This window comes from Ostrea edulis, chromosome 10 (genome assembly GCF_947568905.1).
Source record: "Ostrea edulis chromosome 10, xbOstEdul1.1, whole genome shotgun sequence".
NCBI lineage: Eukaryota > Metazoa > Mollusca > Bivalvia > Ostreida > Ostreidae > Ostrea > Ostrea edulis.
In genome coordinates this window covers 25233550-25253869 of record NC_079173.1, presented here as the reverse complement: position 1 = coordinate 25253869, position 20320 = coordinate 25233550, and the positions used below count along the sequence as shown (strand labels likewise).

At 38.0% G+C, this 20320-nt stretch overlaps 1 protein-coding gene across 2 annotated transcripts; it reads left to right on the top strand.

The window, feature by feature from the left end:
- The first annotated feature begins 1989 nt into the window (after positions 1–1989).
- LOC125665625 (matrilin-2-like) lies at positions 1990–18260 on the top strand. 2 transcript variants are annotated; one of them, XM_056152342.1, is made up of 12 exons: positions 1990–2375; positions 3483–3762; positions 4974–5191; positions 5951–6045; positions 9814–9900; positions 10009–10169; positions 11212–11333; positions 11616–11847; positions 13852–14301; positions 15212–15310; positions 15424–16082; positions 18047–18260. In XM_056152342.1, exons 1-11 carry the CDS (start codon positions 2127–2129, stop codon positions 16032–16034), a joined length of 2604 nt encoding a protein of 867 aa, XP_056008317.1. In that variant the 5' UTR covers positions 1990–2126; the 3' UTR covers positions 16035–16082; positions 18047–18260. The 2 variants fall into 2 exon arrangements, with proteins under 2 accessions (XP_056008317.1, XP_048754322.2); XM_048898365.2 differs by having other exon boundaries at positions 1991–2375; positions 15424–18260.
- The last annotated feature ends 2060 nt before the right edge of the window (positions 18261–20320 follow it).

The following is a 20320-nucleotide window of genomic DNA, read 5'->3' as shown; positions in this document are numbered from 1 at the left end:
AACATCAAAATAATGTTGTTGTTTTTTTTAATTTTTTGTTGTTGTTGACATGTTTGTGGGTGTGTAGAAAGTGCGCATGGGAAAATGAGAAATCATTTTTTTCATTGTTTCGGTTGCACAATTCCTCATCAATAACATGTTCAAAAGTTCTGAATTAAAGATTAATATTTTAAAAAATCATTACTGTTATCAATACGTTTCAGTTTTATCCATTATTAAGCAAATATTATTTCTCAGCGGAATGTGTAAAATATAAAAGCAACTATTATCAGTTTCAAGTCAATAATTCAATAAATAAAATGAAAAGAAAATTTATTTTGGTTTTGATATGTTGTGTACAGCTGCAAATATTCATTTAAAAAATACATGTTATTCTAATGAAATAATCGACATTATTCATGCTATCTATATGCATATACTGTTAAAGGACACATACTAGTAAATGTTTTTCCCGCCCACCTTAAATCCACCTGTATAATAAACAAACCGAATAGAACCGAAACTTGAATTAAAACCCATGAAAAGCACTTACGAAAACTCCTTATCAATACAGTATGGTAATTAAACTGCTGTCCCCAGCCCATTGGACCTATATGTAGCATTTGTAGCGCATCTACAAATGTGGTTTTCTTGCTTGAAATGATACATTGCGATATGTTACAGTTTGTCTTTGATTATTTTCCATCAAAAGGTTTAGATTGATATTCACTTGTACATTTTTGTCTACATTTATAGTGTGAAAGACTGTTTTTCTTTATGGTTTTAGAAAAATATACAGAATTAGAACAGATACAGAAACATTCTTGTGGAGATTCATTTAGGTAACAACCGGTTCCAATACGAAGGGCAGGATTCCACATCTGACCTAGCCGTCACGGGTCTTTCTTATCTGTCCAGGGTCGTGACGTACGGTTGAGTTAGAAATTATGTTTGAAGGTGGCATTTGTTCGCAATTCAGGAAGAGACTATATTTTTTGTTTCCAATCTTCTTCACAAAATTTGAATATTTTCACTTGATTTATATCACACATACTCAGATAATTACATGTATAATAAGACTTTTTTGGTCTGACGTTCGCCGGTCATTTGCCATCTTCTCGATATGTTAATAGTATTAAATATCGTGTTTATTATAATGCTCTCAAAACTTTTGTACAATTCGATATAACGTATTAACGAAATAACAATTGATGAGAAACAACAATTAGATTCAAATAAGGACGATGGTGTTAAACAGAAATCTACCGTGTTTAAAAGGATCACCTTTATTAATAAAGATTCTGGCTAGAAATAGATTTTAATAGAAAATTTAGATACCTAAAATACATATAATTAAAGTTACTGTTAAGTAATGTTATCATTCAAGTCAGTACCATTTTTACACATTAATGGAAAATATAACAGAGAAAATATATCACAGATGGGTAACTAAACTAATGCATGAGAATGCATCACAACTATCCTAAATTAAACTCAATACTTGTAAACAAAGCAATAGAACAATAGGGTTGATTTTGATCAGATTGATAGGTCGAGGTGTAGAATTCCATCGGTACAGCACTGTCAACGAACACCCACGCAACCATTTTAGGATAACCGAAAAAATACGGACTAGTTTTGAAAATGAGGACATTGTGTCTATGAAACAAGAAGGTGTTCGGTGGTTTTTCTTCTGTGTTAAGAATGACCTATTTGGCGTGTGTACCCCGTAAATGTTTCCGAGTCACGCCAATGTATCAACCCTTCTATGTAGAATAATCCGAACTGCTGCTCCCAACCATCCAATCTTAAGATCAGGGAAGTTTAAATATAGAACTTGACGAATGTACGTTAACAATGTACAATGAAACATGGCATATAACACACAACGACTGGGTACCCCATAGAGGCATCCTGAATATATTCAAAACAATAGGGCGGTACTGAGCCATGTCGACATCTATACTCTGATCGGAAGATAAATCCACATTGTGCAATCAACAAAGATTTAAATGAATTATGCTTGATTATGTTAAATGTTTTAGTTACAGGCACACATAACAAAAGATAAGCGGAAAATATATGTCCCTCACAATATTAGGTGAATTCAGTAAATAGTTAGGTGTACAAGGGTCCGCCTCATCGTGATGGAGAATCTGAAAGTATATTCCGTGCTGGTATTGCTGGTTCTTGTGTCTGGAGTTTGCTCAGTGGACAAAACCCGAGAAGAAGGCACGCGCGGATCAGGAGTGGTGGAGGCAGTGGTGGATCTACTTCGATCACGATGTCTCATTTCAAATGACAATTTCTTCCTGAGAAGAATGGCATACGCGGCCAGCAGAGACGGGGCTAAAAATGACACGTATCGAGATAATTTTCATGGAGGGATATGGCAGGTAAAACATTTTTCCATCAAGGATTGATTGATTCATTGATTGTATATTGTTTAACGTCCCGCTCGAGAATTATGCTCGGCGCTTACGGCCTTCGAACAGGGAGGAATCTTTATCGTGCCACACCTGCTGTGACACGGGCCTGGTTTTTGTTTTTTGTTTTTGCGGTCTCATCCGAAGGACTGCCCCATTTAATCGCCTCTTACGACAAGCAAGGGGTACTGATGACCTATTAAATTCTAACCCGGATCCCCACGGGACTCCATTAAGGAAATCTGCTGCTGACTTTTACAAATACAATTGTCTTCATACAATGTAAAGGATTTCGTCACTTGATTGCTGTTGTTTAACGTCTTCGTAAGGATCTTCTAATTTAAAGGGGTACATATGCAGAAATATGCGTTGTGTCCTTTAATATTGACGATCGGCGCAAAAATGTAGTTACTCAAGCCATTCCGACAAAGAAAGGAAAATCATATGGTGGCAGAAAAAAAATACACTCTGTTGTTCGTTTTTTTTTTTTTTTAACTTTATCTCAAATGTAAACCTTTTCAATACCGACAAAATCGCTTTCTTCGTACTCGTCAATAGAGAAATTGGAATATATCGAAATTGTCAAACACGGTAGAATAAAGCCTTACAAAAATCGTAAGTTACAGGTTGTAAATTTATATATTGACTAAGAAGCATAACGTATATCATTTTATTAACGTGAAGAAAGCCAGTTTAGAGTGATCGAAAATGTTGCGGGAGCAAATCACTCCCGCATCTGCACCACCATGGAGATCCGAAGGAGTTGTAGCCCTCTCCCTGAAACAAATCGGAGAGGGCTGTATTATTGCAGCTAGGGTTCTAAGGCCTTGTCCGAGACACACATAACGGTCACTACCTACCTGTGTTTTGTGGTAGCCGGGAGTAGAAGCCACAATTATCATTCTTTAAATCCTGAGAAAATTTTAACGCCAGCTTATGTAATCCCGAGTTCTTGCTGTCATTGGTGATTATCACTACTGTTGCTCTTCATTAATCTCTCTTTTTAAATAAATCAATTTTAATTTTAATTTCACTCTTAACTGCATGTTGCTTTAAAGCTTGATTGTAATTTTACAGATCGATAGACAAAAGTTTCTCCTTACTCAATCATCCAACTATGTACGGAAACAGCGCGCGGGAATCTATGGAAACTTCAGCATCTCTTGGTCTAAGGTCACGTGGTCTGACCTCCGGAAGCCGCTGTTTTCAGGCATTGCGGCTGCGCTGTACTTGCAGTATGCGACTTTGAGAAATGGAGAAACCATTCCGTCAACTGTTAACGCTCAAGCGAAATTCTGGGCCGATCACTTTGGAGGACCAAGAAACGCCTTTTTGGCTGTAACTAACCTTCGCGACGGTATGTAATTTTTTTTTAAATTTATGTATGATACTAAAATGCACAACGTACTAATAATTATGGCGAAAATCGGCGTGAAAGGTATGAAATGAAAAAGAAATCCCCGAGTATAAAAATTAAAAGCATTGCTTTAATATTGGTACCGTATAGAGTATTTTCCGCAGGCATACACTTTTCTACCTCATGATGATACGGGGAAAAATTAGCGAAATATATTTAATGGACATGAAGTCCCAAAACATAAAAAGAATAAGTAGTGTGACATACCCCAGTAAATTGATTATCTGTAAAATGTTTACTGTCGTCAGAAAAAAAAAACAACCTGGCATTTAAACTTAACAGTTTATATACATTCCGAACTCAAACAACTGCTTTACAGAGTTATCTTCCTTGTGAAGATTACAGAAACATTTAGCTATTTAAATTTTGGCGGCATAATACGAAACCGCTGATTTAAGCCAAACATAATCACCCCATGGAAAGATTCGCCCTATGGTATAGTGTACTTTTTTCCCACTACGACAATGATCTGTGAAAACCCATTTAACTCATTTTCGTAGCTGAAAAAAATTGTTCGCGTTATAATGCTTATAAATCCTTGGTTCAGTGAACTAATCACGGGTTCCTGTTTTACATATCTACGAGTATATCTACTAGATATAGAATATTTCGGGTTATAATGTGAAAGTTACGCATTAATTCGCGAAAGTTACATGTTAATTCGCGAACCTTTTGCTATATATAACGCGAAAATTACGTGTTAATTCGTAAAAGTTTCGCATTTTAACGTGAACGCTTTTCGTTATAACGCGAAAGTTACGAGTTAAAAAAAGCGAAAGTTGCGCGTTTATCCGCGAAAGTTTTGCGTTATATATAATATATAACGCGAAAAATAATTATTTTTTTGTAGCTCAATGAGCTTTGGTAAAGCAATGCAACCTAACTCTTGAAACAAGGTATACATATCATCTGGCAAATAAAGGTGAAATATTAATTTTCATGAATTAGAAAGTGTTTTAATTTACTCACATTTTTTTGTGTAAATGGATTATCACTAGTTTGAGAAGGGATAAGGGTCGAAAGCATGCGTACATCTCCCTTATGAAGGTTATAGAACTTTGCTTCCAGATCACAAATGAAGCTTCTTGTAGTCCTTTCGCATCATAGGTCACTTGATAAATTCCCCATTGTAACCCCCCTTTTGTTTTTAGTTTCATGTAATACAAAGCCTATAGACTTGGTGTTTGTGGTGGATGAGTCCGGAAGTATTGGAATTAAAAACTTCGGCCGGATTAAGAACTTCCTGCTTCAGTTCGTGGAACAGCTGACCATTTCAAACACTGCTTTTCACGTGGGGCTCGTTAAGTTCCACAAAGCTGCCACCACACAGTTCCAACTTGACAGATATAGTCAAAAATATTCTATTAAGGTGAGTTCTGTGAACTTCTGTCCCGTCAAATCTACGAATAATGACACACAGGTGTATTATTTCAATTAGGCGAAATCATACATTTATCACCGTATTCTACACGTTTCTTTAGGTCAGTAGTTTTGTTTCACTGGTCAGCAGATACGTGAAAGCATATTATCAAATAATTATTCCATCAACACTCTTCCAATCGATACTTTTATTTTCATATTATTACTAGATATGCAATTTTTCAAAACGTTTCAAAAATGGTAATCATTGGATGGAGAAGGTACTAGCTGAAAAAAACACTCTAACCCTCTGGGAGAATATTTCAACCCCCAACCCACCCACAGAAAGCAGTAGCTCTGTGTTGAGGAAGGTTCTAGTTATTTAAGATTCTGAATTGCCCCTTTTTTCCTGTCAGTTTCAATCAATAGAATAGAACATTAAAATGATTGCGAAAATAAACATTTTTTTAATTCTATTGTTTCATCAACTTTCGCAAGCATCAACTTTCATGGTATTGAATGTAGAAATCAAAAAAACACTTCTCACAAAATTGACCGTACTCCAAATCTCAGGTGCGAACCTCTTCAAATGAATAGTTTCCTTGATATGTGACGGGATTCTAGTAAACAGTATATGCTTCCTTTATAAACAAACATTAATATATTGCATTATTTCGTTAGCACTTGATTCCCTGGTCTGGAATGTTGGTAGCCACAGATATTTTATGAAACCACATTATGATCGTAACGCTATCAATCTGTCATGTAGGAAGCTATTCGGGACATGAAATATAACCGCGGAGGAACATTGATCGGCGCAGGGATAAAAGCAGCCAGAAATGTTTTCACCAAAAGTTCAAGAAGGTATTCATAATATTATTATAACTATATCAACACATGTATCCCATATACATGTACACTGTAGCGGACTCATCTGTACCCCCCCCTTTCTCTCTCTCTCTCTCTCTCTCTCTCTCTCTCTCTCTCTCTCTCTCTCTCACTCATAGCAGGATTAAAATCCTACTACAAAATGTAGCAATGATCGTGACGAGAAGTTGGACATTTGTGAGAAATAAGCATATATCAATTTCATGTTACATCCTAGACATGTCCGAGCGAGGTCATCGCTGATATTCATGCGTTTACATTGAATTCCTTCTACATATCTGACCGAGCGCTTATTAAGTTGTGCACCAAATGTAACAGGAAGGCACATGATACGACGGAACAAACAAGGATTCTAACAGGAAGGGAGATAATACAACGGATCAGACAGGATTCGGACCTGGATCTCTTGAATCTATATAGTCAGGTATTTTACCTACTATACCTTTCGGTCGTCGTGAACATTTCGAATGCCTACGTTTGCACATGACTCCTGGTATATGATACACGCTTGCTGTCATAGTTACATCATAGGACATCTCTAGATTAACACCCCTTTCAGTGTTGGTTCATCTGCAAGGTTTCACTGTAATAACTCATTGAGAACTCCGTTGACATGACAACAACTCAATGCTTACTGGGAACCTCTCACTACGCCTATAGTGCTGCAGTCCTGTCACTACTTTTAGTCCCGTTTATAGCGTGTCATTCCCGTCTATAGCTTGTCAATCCCGTTTATAGCGTGTCAGTCTCGTCTATAGCGTGTCAATGCCGTCTATAGCGTGTCAATCCCGTCTATAGCTTGTCAATCCCGTCTGTAGTGTATCAATCCCGTCTACAACGTGTCAGTCCCGTCTATAGCGTGTCAGTCCCGTCTATAGCGTGTTAATCCCGTCTATAGCGTGTTAATCCCGTCTAATGCTATAGCATATCAATCCCGTCTATAGCGTGTTAATCCCGTATATAGCGTATCAATCCCGTTTATAGTTTGTTAATTCCGTCTATAGCGTATTAATCCCGTCTATAGCATGGTAATCCCGTCTATAGCGTGCCAATTCCTCTATAGCATGTCAATCCCGTCTATAGCGTGTCAATCCCGTCTATAGTGTATCAATCCCGTCTATAGCGTATCAATCCCGTCTATAGCATCGTAATCCCGTCTATAGCGTGCCAATCCCGTCTATAGCTTGTCAATCCCATCTGTAGTGTATCAATTCCGTCTACAACGTGTCAGTCCCATCTATAGCGTGTCAGTCCCGTCTATATCGTGTCAATCCCGTCTATAGCGTGTCAATCCCGTCTATAGCGTGTTAATCCCGTCTATAGCGTGTCAATCCCGTCTATAGCGTGTTAATCCCGTCTATAGCGTATCAATCTCGTTTATAGTTTGTTAATCCCATCTATAGCGTATTAATCCCGTCTATAGCCTATAGCATCGTAATTCCGTCTATTGCGTGCCAATACCGTCTATAGCGTGTCAATCCCGTCTCTAGCGTGTCAATCCCGTTTATAGCGTGTCAATCCCGTCTCTAGCGTGCCAATCCCGTCTCTAGCGTATCGATCCCGTTTATAGTGTGTCAATCCCGTCTATAGTGTGGTAATCTCGTCTATAGCGTGTCAATCCTGTCTATAGCGTGTTAATCCCGTCTATAGCGTGTCAATCCCGTCTATAGTGTGTCAATCCCGTCATTAGCGTGTCAATCCCGTTTATAGTGTGTCAATCCCCAAACTCCCCGTCGAGGCCTCATTACGTCACCTACGAATAGACCTCTCCTATGTGACGCACCACAATATACAGATTTGTATATTGTGAGTCCGCGATTATCACGCAGACAAATTACACTAAAGAAGTAGTTCGCAGTTAAAAGTTTGAAGATATTAATATTAAGAGCATTAATATAAAAGTATGGATTTTATTTTAAACATAAAATGATCAAAAGATCATTAAAAAGTAGGGAGACTCTGTTCAAATTATTGTGTAAAGTAATGAACTTGATGTTTACGTTCTTGTTTTGAAATTTGTTTACGTTTGACGTTATGTTTTTTCGTCATTCTACAGTGACGTCACAGTATACGCGGCCTAAGAAATCGCTATCCCATAATGCCTAAGTGGAAGAGTTTGGTTTTGTGAGCAAATGAACTCTGGTGGAAGTTTGTGTCAATCCCGTGTATAGCGTGGTAATCGCGTTTATAGCGTGCCAATCCCGTCTATAGCTTGTCAATCCCGTCTACAGCGTGTCAATCCCGTCTATAGCGTGTCAATCCCGTCTATAGCGCGTCAATCCCGTCTATAGCGTGTCAATCCCGTCTATAGCGCGTCAATCCCGTCTTTAGTGTATCAATCCCGTCTATAGCGTGCCAATCCCGTCTATAGCATATCGATCCCGTCATTAGCGTGTCAATCCCGTTTATAGTGTGTCAATCCCGTGTATAGCGTGTCAATCCCGTCTATAGCGTGTCAATCCCGTCTTTAGCATATCGATCCCGTCTATAGCGTGCCAATCCCGTCTATAGCATGGTAATCCCGTCTATAGCATGGTAATCTCGTCTATAGCGTGTCAATCTCGTCTATAGCGTGTCAATCCCGTCTATAGCGTGTCAATCCCGTCTATAGCGTGTCAATCCCGTCTATAGCGCGTCAATCCCGTCTATAGCGCGTCAATCCCGTCTTTAGTGTATCAATCCCGTCTATAGCGTGCCAATCCCGTCTATAGCATATCGATCCCGTCATTAGCGTGTCAATCCCGTTTATAGTGTGTCAATCCCGTGTATAGCGTGTCAATCCCGTCTATAGCGTGTCAATCCCGTCTATAGCGTGTCAATCCCGTCTTTAGCATATCGATCCCGTCTATAGCGTGCCAATCCCGTCTATAGCATGGTAATCCCGTCTATAGCATGGTAATCTCGTCTATAGCGTGTCAATCTCGTCTATAGCGTGTCAATCCCGTCTATAGCGTGTCAATCCCGTCTATAGCGTGTCAATCCCGTCTATAGCGCGTCAATCCCGTCTATAGCGTGTCAATCCCGTCATTAGCGTGTCAATCCCGTGTATAGCGTGTCAATCCCGTCTATAGCGTGTCAATCTCGTCTATAGCGTGTCAATCCCGTCTTTAGCATATCGATCCCGTCTATAGCGTGCCAATCCCGTCTATAGCATGGTAATCCCGTCTATAGCATGGTAATCTCGTCTATAGCGTGTCAATCTCGTCTATAGCGTGTCAATCTCGTCTATAGCGTGTCAATCCCGTCTATAGCGTGTCAATCCCGTCTTTAGCGTATCAATCCCGTCTATAGCGTGCCAATCCCGTCTATAGCGTGTCAATCTCGTCTATAGCGTGTTAATCCCGTCTATAACGTGTTAATCGCGTCTATAGCGTGTTTATCTCGTCTACTGATGCTATGATATTAGTGTTATTTGTGCATGTAGCATGATTGCTATATTACTGTTATTTGTAGGAATGATTGCTATATTATTATTGTTATTTGTAGGAATGATTGCTATATTACTGTTATTTGTAGGAATGATTGCTATATTATTATTGTTATTTGTAGGAATGATTGCTATGTTATTATTGTTATTTGTAGGAATGATTGCTATGTTATTATTGTTATTTGTAGGAATGATTGCTATGTTATTATTGTTATTTGTAGGAATGATTGCTATGTTATTATTGTTATTTGTAGGAATGATTGCTATATTATTGTTATTTGTAGGAATGATTGCTATGTTATTATTGTTATTTGCAGAAGGGACTCCACTAAGGTCATGCTTCTTCTCACAGATGGGAAATCATCTGATCAGAAGATAACAGAACAACAGGCCAAGGCCTTAAAGTAAGACTTAGATTGTACATCTAATGCAGCACAAAAACCACAAGTGTGAGTGTTTTATCCTGATTGTGAAATTCCTTAACGAGTGGGAATTTAATGCTGTCTTTACAGGGATGAGGGCGTATCCATTTTTGTCATTGGAATTGGTAAAGTGGATCTAGATGAAATAAACTCCGCGGCCTCTGAACCGACTTGTTCTCATGTTTTTATATTGGAGAAGTTCTCTGGTATCAATAACATTTTATATGAGGTCAGAAGACGATCTTGTACAGGTAAATCATCCTTACCTTAGTTTCGTAAAACGCAATTGTGAGTTCAATTTTGAATTTTTCAGAACGTACGATTTTCTAAGATTGGGTGCAAGAGAAATGAACAATTATACTAAGTCTAAGTACTTTATATATCATATCAAAGTTTCCTACATGTACTTGCAAGATCAGTCTAAGTACTTTATATATAATATCAAAGTTTCCTACATGTACTTGCAAGATCAGTCGCGGTTGCGTGGTGAATAAGGCGCTCGCAGCAACCGCGTCATGTCTTAGACGTTTAGTTTTTCCTTCTCTCAGTTCCCAGTATTTGAAGTAAAATTCACGGGTCTTTAGGATATAATCTTGAAAATGGATACCTCGTGTCACAGTAGGAGTTGATACGATAAAGAACCTTCACGGCTACGGCCTTCATTAACTCGATTCAGGGTAACTAAAGAAAATACCTAATGGGGAAATTAATTTTCCGGAAAAAGTCACATTATCGTATCAAGTTTCTTTAGTTATTTTCTATCATACATATGAATTTTTGATATTTTCATTTCGAACCTATAATTTTTTAATTCATCTTCGAACGTGGCCTAAACAGCATTTTCTCCATTTAAGCACCGATTTTGAAATGAATTTTGGCTTCGAAGTCCTTCAAGGCAGAAGTCCTTCAAGGCAGACCTGTCACTAAGATTTTTGTTGTTTGTCTCAATCTTTTATATATAATGCATAGTTTGTAAACATGAATATAAACCTATTTCTGAATAAAGAGATATATTATTTAAACTAGACATGGTAGATAGGGAGAAAAGAATTATTTCGGGTATAAAAAAGGTGTTATAAGTTAAGATTATATAGTCAATAGGATGTATGGAAGTTGTGACCTTATAAAGTATATCGTTTAAGTTTTTAGTTTTATACTTTCTACAGAGATGTGTAATATTGAAAACACTGTAAAACAACTGTAACACGAAGATGAAAATAATTTCTGAATCAATAGGTCACCGATATTGATACCCCGCTGTAAAGCGTTACTGCAATGTCTTCTTTTTGATAGCTCCCCATAAAGTAGAGGTTGTTGGTAACAGTGAGCCCAAAGTATCGGGAGAATTAACGCCGGACCACGTGGTGGAGGACACTGTTGAAATAGATACCAATGCCCAGTCAACTACAATCACCGTAAGTCTCCCAATACTACAATTACCGTAAGTTTCCCAATAATACAATAAAATGTGAACTAAATAATAATCCAGTGGTGTTTTTTTTTTTCAATCAAGAATTAGAAATACGAAAATAAGAATTCATGCCTCAAAAAGACTTAATTTGCTGAGATTTCGCCTGTACGTTATCAAAACTGATCGTATCATCAGGCTAAATCGTCTCTGAAGTTTTGAATTTCCTTGATAAAGGATGGAAATTCAACTTTGTGTTTACTTATATCAGATATTTCCTTTTTCTTAGACTGAGGTAACCTGCGGAGAGGTCGAGCTCTTCGCTGCGTCTGACACATCTACTCCAAACGAGGCTTTCTATGAAGCCAAAGGATTGGCACGTGATAATCAACCGTCCTCGTTTTCGATTCAAAATGGTGGTCGAACTGTGTATGTTCATTACAAAGGAAAAATCATTGCAACGAATGAATACTGCTTGACTGGAAACAAGACATTCAGCATAGCATTTACTCAAGCTATAGGTAGCTAAGTGTTATGAATCATGATATTTACATTCACTGAATCTTTTCTCTCATATTTCTTTTGAAATTGGCATTGCTTTCATCTTAGACAATGAATACATGTTTGTTGCAAACCAGTTTGATCCGGTTTTTCAATACCAAATATGGAGCGTCGTCAAGGTCTAAGGGTGTATTGGTTGTTCCGTTTAAGTAAGGAATGGGTCAACGATATGATATTTTGGTTTATACTTTTATTAAAATGTTTAAACATATTTAGATTGTTGCTATACCCGCACTTTCGAAAGAAAGTTCGGGTATATTGTTGTTGCCCTGGTCCGTCCGTCCGTCTGTCACACTTTCTTTTCCTCCAACTCCTCTTTTATTTTAAACATTAACCAATTGATGTTTTAGAATATGAGAGGCGGTGTCCTGTAGATGTGCAATAAGGTTTTGGAATTTTCAATTTTAATTTGGGGGCAAAATGTGGGTAAAAAACGATGGGTATTGTTCCCTTTCTTTAAAAAAAGCCCCCCAGGTTCCCAGAATTCCTCATACATTTTATACGCAGTAGCCAAATAATCTTTTGGAAGATAAATGATGGTGTCCTGTAGATGTGCAATAAGTATTTGGAATATATTTATTTTCACCCTAGGGGCCAAATGAGGGCCGAAAACAACGTTTTTCTACAAAATCCTGATTCCCAGAATCCCTTTTACATTTTACGCAGTAGTCAAACCATCTTCTGGGTTATAATTGGTGGTATCCTTTAGACGTGCAATAAGTTTCCGGAATTTTCTTTTTCATCTTGAGGGGCAAATGAAGTGGGAAAGCGACAAACAAAATCCTCGTGCTCAATATTGTGTCGTGTGTAACAAGAACATATTTGCTTTAAGGGTTGGCATCTTAACCATTTTAATATATTTACATGAGCAATAAGAAATGATAAGGGTGTGGGGATGACCCCGGAGCGCTTGCCCATCAGAATACTTAATGCACTTTGATATGTGCAGCAGGACTATATATGATTTAGGGGTTAGGACCTCATTCTAATATATATATATATATATATATATACATGTATATATATATGCAATAGGGTTTGGGATGACCCCAGGGCACTTGCCCAACGAAATACTGACGTGCAGCTGTGGTATAGGGTTGCGGATCTCGCCAATCATAGTATGAGGGGGTTGGGGGGATGACCCAAGGACACTTCCCGAACAGAATAATCAATACATCTTGATAAGTGCATTAAGAATATATGTGGTTTAGGGGTAAGGATTTCAACTGTTTTAAGGATATTTGAGCAATCACAGAATGAAGGGGATGGGGATACTAAAGCACATTTGCAAATATCTAATTATGATTAACTATAAATTAGCATATTCGTACACGTGTATAAGTGTCAAATTAGGGGGTAGAAATTTAAAACAAAAAATGTTTTTCTCTTTCTTAACAACAAACATATTCCTTATACAACTCCTTTTCAAGCAATTTATTCTTTATTAATTTGTTAATTAAATACATGAAATACTACAATAAGAGACCGGTTTGCATTAAATTATACCACTATTTTCAAATTTACCGCCACCTGCCCATTACCACGTCTAAATAGTATAATATATTATCGCTACAGTTAGTCAGCGCCTTCTTTATGTACATGTATAAAGTACAATTATATTTGAAATCGAGATTATAATTTTAAGCAAGGTAGCTGTAAATAAATGTATTTCTCCAAGAGGCCCAGGGGTCGTATTCTCACCTGAGCATTTTATCCTAAATTTGATCACATAAATATTCAAGTAAAACATAAAATAGCAATTGTGGCTTTTTTGCTAGTTACAGATGTACATTTTGTACACAAGTATGACGTAAAGTACATGCATATCTAAAGACAAACACTTGAGTGCGGGTATTACTGTCTTATGAAAATTTCTAGTTGTTGTTTTATTTGTCACAGAAGATAAATTTAAGTAAAGTGTTTATTTGAAAATTTAAAAAGGACAATATAATTTTTAATTGTAGACGAATGTGAAAGTAACCCATGTAAAAATGGCGCTTCGTGTGTGGATCTTCCAAAAGGTTTCTCTTGTCAGTGCACGGCGGGATTCAATGGAGATACGTGCGAGGACAAAATTGACCAATGTGAAAACAATCCATGTATAAACGGTGGTCAATGTATTGCCATCTTGAACGGTTATAAATGTGTTTGTGTGACGGGGTACACCGGTACAGCCTGTGAGATTGGAGTCAACAGGTGCGCCAGCTCTCCCTGCCGAAACAGCGGAACTTGTTCCAATGTTAACGCCGATTTTCGGTGTACCTGTACATCTGGATTTAGTGGGAAAACTTGTGAAATGAACATAAATGGGTGTCAGTCTTCTCCATGTCGAAATGGTGGCAGTTGCATAAACACGTCCAAGGGTTATTCATGCGTTTGTTCCGATGGTTACACCGGGTCAGATTGTGAGAATGGTAAGCCAGAAGGGTGAATTACCTTTGAATCCGGAAATGTATTTTTCGTTGAACACATTTTCTGCAGAGTATGCTGTTGTTCATGCACAATATAATTACAATTTGTTACATTTTGACAACTTAAATTTTGAAGATTTTCTATTTCAAAATATTGTTATACATGTACTTAGTTTTTAAATCGAGGCAGACTACTAGCGAACAAGCTGATGTTACAAGGGTTTCAACAATCTCGTTTAAAGTCAGCATTTCGCATATTCTATGGTCGTTATAACGATCTAGTTTGCTAATACAACCTGTCACTGGGTCAAATGCTGTCGGACGTGTTTCAACCAATTGTTAGACCGATTTTGACTGCGGATTATTCCGTTTACTTGATCGATATATATAGACCTCACAGCAGGTGTGACCGGTCGACAGCGGATGCTTACTCTTCCTAGGAACCTGAGCATATGCCTAGAAAGAGTAAGTATCTCATGTTGACCAGTCATACCCGTGATGAGCCCTACATTTTGATCAGGTAAACGGAGAAATCCATAGTCAAAATCAGTATGTAAAGAACAGTCTAACAAATGGTATGAAACACCTCAGGCAGTATTCGACCCAATGACAGGTTGTACATATATATGTACATGAGTTTGTAAATTAGAAAATGATAACGACCATATAATTTGCGAAATAGATTTCCTATGAGACTGAAAGTCCTGTAACATCAACTTATTTGTCAGTAACCTGCTTTCGAATCGGTTTAAGATTTGATTATATGCAGAACATGCTCTCGCGTATCGAATCAGTTGAGAGACATAAACACCATTTGCAGTGATAATGGCATGTCAATAGTTACATAGATATTGGAAGTTGACGATCAAGCCTTATATGTAAAATCTAAAATACATCTTTTATTGTTATTTAGAGGCTGTTATGTTAACTTGTCGGGTGGGATCAGTAGTGCGGGAATGCACAATTGAAGATCTGGAGAAAACCAACATTGCCGACAAGCTGTGCACTGGGGGTATCCATTGCTTCTTATTTCAAAATTACAATGTGCATAAATTTATCTTTTCTTAATCGGATACTAACTTATAAATGATATAACAACATTGATGGATATGGTCTTTTGAGTAGGTAAAAACCAGCCAATTAAGGGACCAGGTTTGGAAACAACGACGTCGACATCAACGACACAACAGAACGCACCATCTTCTCCCAACACGTGTGTACCACAGGGCTTCGTATATCATATACCCTACCCACAGGACACTACGAAGTTTATTCAGTGTGATGAATTTGGGGGCTCCACCATTATGCCTTGTGCTCCTGGTACCAAGTTCAACGAGGACCAGCAAATTTGTACTGCGGCAGATAACGTGGTATGTCCCTCTGCAGGTCACGAAAAATTAGCCGACCCAAGCGACTCTACCAAATATTATGAATGCGCCCATGGTGTATCGTATTCACAATCGTGTCCCAGTGGTCTTGTTTTCGATGGAAGTCTAAAGGGTTGCACATGGCCTACAAGCAGACGACAGTTATCTACAAAGGAAAGCTACGTCACTGAGGAAGATGACGTTGATGAGGAAGATGACGTTGACGATGAAAATGACACAGCAGAGAATGAGCTAAATGAAATGAAAGAAAACGAAGAAGATGATGACAATGAGAAAGATGTGAAAATTCGGGAGGACATGACAAAATTGAAAGAAGTGCTTCGAAAGCTTCTTAATAATGAACAGTAGTGCGTGTAGTTCTGAAGCGAGGCTTTCTATATAACTCGAAAGCACTTTGTAAGTTATGTCAATCTAAACGTAAACAGGAAATGAGCATGCGCACAGAAAAGATTACTTAGGCGCGTCTACCTCTACTATAGTGTTTGTACATGTACAATAATGTTTATTTACACGTGTTTGTACATGTAGGCTACAATAATGTTTATTTACACGTGTGTACATGTACAATAATGTTTATTTACACGTGTTTGTACATGTACAATAATGTTTACTTACACATGTTTGTACATTAGTGTTTACTTTATGTACGACTCTCTATTTATAGAAGCCGCTGACGTCTATGACGCTATGGCAACAAAACTGCAAAATTCTACTAAGCAAACTGATATATCTCTTATTTTACTTTTGATTCGTTAAGCGTAATATAAAAATGATGTTTGTGTGAGGGTAAGAAAACGTGCTTTATCGATCCTCTAAAGCTTTTTCTACATTTCACCAGATTTTTACCTACATCTGATTGATTTGCAGACTTCATCAAAACAATGGATTTCATATTTAAAAAAATATCAATCAAGTTTGTTGGATTGGGTTGTTGTCTCCAATCTTTTTTTCCAATCGCATAAATTTTGAAAATTCGTTCTACACGAATCTTTAGATTTTCATTTTAAGGAAGAAAAACTATGATGAAAACTTTTTAAAAGATTGACTTAGCTGTTGGGAAACTTCTTACAATCGGCATAGCAATTTCCCAGATGTCCTGAAAATCGACATTCTGAATTTATTTCAATATTGTTGATATTCAAGTATGGAAGTTAAAAAAAAAAATTTTTTGTAATGAAGCAATTTTGTTTTACTCGCCCAGATTATCCTAAGCAAAGACTTAAAATTTGCGTCATATATCATGCTAATAATGTATAATCATAATTATGTTTTTGTATAGACTGCTCACTTTTACCGGGTATTATTAATTATTTTGAAATTATTCATGATTTGTATAGATACTGTATTATGTATTTCAAGACATTTTTATACTGCTTTAGCTCACCTGTTCTTAAAGCTCGTGAGCTTTTCTGATCACATTTTGTCCGGCGTCCGTCCGTAAACTTTTAACGTTTTCGACTTCTTCTTTAGAACCAATGGGTCATTTTTAACCAAACTTCACACAAAGTACCGTTGGGGTGAAGGGGATTCAATTTTGTTTTATGGAAAAGTCACACTCTCTTGTAAGGGGAGATAATTAGGGAATAGTACATTTGGTGGGGGCATTTAAAGATTTAATCAAGAACCACTGGGCCAAAAAAAAAACAACAACAACAAAAGATGAAACGTATTTGACAGCAAAGTGAAAACTTAAATTTGTTCATATCATGTCACCAGGGGGAAGGGGGGGGGCACAATAGGGGATCAAAGTTTAAAAAGATAATGTATAGGGACAACAAGGCCATGATTGGATTCATTAATATGCAAGCACCTTGAGGTAGTGTAGATGTAAGTTTGTTCAAATCATGGTCCTTTGGGGTAGGGTTGAGTTATGATAGGGAAAGAGAGGGGTCATGATAGGTCATATATTAATATGTAAGCACAAGTAAGCTGTTCTGAAGAAATCTTTCTGACATATTATAGATTCCAAATTGTTCAAATCTTGACCTCCAGGGTAGGTGGGGCCACATGTCACCACAATAGTGGAACAAAGTTTCAATGGAGATGAACAAAAAAAAATATTATCCATAAAACAACAGCTAGGGTCATGACTGATGATGTGCAAGCATCCTCAGATAGTGGGTGCAGACTCAAAGCTGTCAAGAATCCATTCCCAGAATAATTAATTTGCATAAATTCCCAAGGCATGTGGATTCAATTTATTTATTTTTTCTTTATTGATCCTGGGGGTATAGGGTTGAGCTAAAATCCGGGATAAAATTTTGCATACTATAGTAAAGCATATATACAACAAAACAAAAAAAAACCACCCATTTTTTTCCTTTTATTAATAAAAAACTATTTTTTCTTGTCCGAAACAGAAAGTCCCGATGTTCATCATATTGAGATCGAAGCACCCCCGGTGCTGTGTGGATTTAGACACCTCCTAGAGTTAAGAGTACAGAGCCACAATTTCACTAGAATAAAGAGGTGAATTTTTTTAAAAACCTTCTGAAGAACAACAGGACTAATGGTACTCGGGTGGGCGCTGTGATCCATAAGCCTCTTGTTTATGAATAAAATTCTCAACCATTTTAAAGATTTGTTAATTTCATATGTGTTAACAATTTCTAAGCAATCTTTAGTAGTCTAGCAAAGTTTACCATTGGATAAGTTCTATACCAAACTAAAGTTGTATAAAGACACATGCTTCAGCTGTGTGTTTCTGCAGCTATACGGCGATTTCATTTCATATCTAGGTTGGACTAGGTCCTGAAATGAAGTGCATCACAAAATAAAGATTTTTCGGGGGGGGTGGGGGGTCCAAGAGAGAGACGTATTCACCTCAAGAAACTGCACTAATATTATGTCACTAAATTTCCAGAATTTTCATGCCCACAAAACTTTATTGATAGAATAAATAGTATCTACAGACCAATCATCGTCGGATACCCTCGGGGTAATCTCGGCTGAAGGCGTCAGTCCAAATATTCAGCCAAGCCGAATCTCAGCTGGGATTAACCCACGGGGGATCTCGTCTTTTACTCAGTGATGAGTAAAAAACGAAATCACCCGTGGGTATCCGACGATGTAGACCAGTGTTCTGGACAAGAACCGGTAAACTAATTAATGATTTGTTTTACGTCTATTCGAGAATTTGTCACTCATACTGAGATGTCACCAGATCAATGAACTGGAATCCTACGTAACATCAGAGCCTGAATTTCGAATTTAAGTTTTCAGCCATTAAACACGTGCCTTTCACTTTAAATGCCGGACGCCTCACATCCTGTGTCAGGACTATTTCACAGTGACTGTAGTCAATGACGTTTCTCCACAAGGTAGTACGTCAGAAGAGCTGGGGGAAGGTGACCTGATCGCAGCCACCCGGAAGTTATAGGGCCGTCGGGAGACCGTGGACCAGGCGGCCTGTAGCCTGGTACCCGAGGCCTTTGAACATCAGAAGGCCTCGGGTACCAGGCTAGGCGGCCTGTTGTCACTCGTGTCTTGACCTGTGGACATTGCTCTGCGCAGTGACCCGTAACCGCGACTGCACACTTGGCAGGATGCGCTTCAATGCCCGATGGTCAGTGGCGCTGCCGACTGTAACAGGACATCTACAGTGTAGGTCCATCTCCAAGTGTATCTAGAGAGTTGTCTCCTCTTTCGTCCTGGGGTTTCATTTTATTGCTTGACCAGCTAACAATATCTCCTAAACTACTTTCCATTCGGTCAACTTTCAATCCACCTACAAGCTTAAGGGCCATAAAACGTACTAGACACTAGCTCACTAAAATTGATCAAGTCTCATGTTCATACAAGGATCCGGGGTAGATTAGGTCCTGAGTACCCCTTGCTTGTCGTAAGAGGCGACTAAATGGGACGGTCCTACAGATGAGACCGTAAAAACCGAGACCCCGTGTCTCAGCGGGTGTGGCACAATAAAGATCCTTTCCTGCTCCGAGGCTAAAGTCGAGCATGGGCCTAAATTTTGCAGCCCTTCACCGGTAATGGTGACGTCTCCATATGAGCGAAAAATTCTCGAGAGGGACGTTAAACAATATACAATCAATCATAGAAGGAACATAAAATGAAAAGGTGAGACTTGGATCAAAGGTGAGCTCGTCTACATTTCATGACGTGGAAGCCAGATCCAAAGTAAAAACAAATTCCTGTCTGGGTGAAGAAAACTGTAACAAGGAGCAGTAATTCTCGTTTAAACTGCAATACATGCATCTCATTTGTATTTAGACTAATTTTTCACTTAGGGAGATAGAAAGAATCCTTTTAAACTACATAATCCGATGTGTAACATAAAGGGAGAAAATGCAACGGACTAGACAGGGATTTGAACCCAGGCCCCCTGAATCTCCAGTCAGGTGCTCTACCTACTTCAAGCTATCTGGCCACCAGCCTGCAATAATTCAAGGATGCTCGTATGGAATTGATTATTATATGATATATGGAGCCTTAGGAGATGGTGCATTCTGTTGCACGCAATAAATAAATTAATGATATCTTCTAACAATTAACGATATCTTCATTTATTACGTTTGTATTTGGCACTCCATAAGCAAAAGGTCTGTAGATGAGAAGGAAGGTGAAAGGTAGATATCTAAAGAGCCAGGGCATTAAAATCAGATCTTCTGGAACGG

Bases quoted from the DNA above. Each gene is read 5' to 3' on its own strand.
- LOC125665625 (XM_056152342.1), top strand. From the start codon at position 2,127: ATGGAGAATCTGAAAGTATATTCCGTGCTGGTATTGCTGGTTCTTGTG. The intron at 3,763-4,973 runs GTATGTAATTTT...TTTTGTTTTTAG, and splicing joins TGTAACTAACCTTCGCGACG to TTTCATGTAATACAAAGCCT. The intron at 11,334-11,615 runs GTAAGTCTCCCA...CCTTTTTCTTAG, and splicing joins CCCAGTCAACTACAATCACC to ACTGAGGTAACCTGCGGAGA.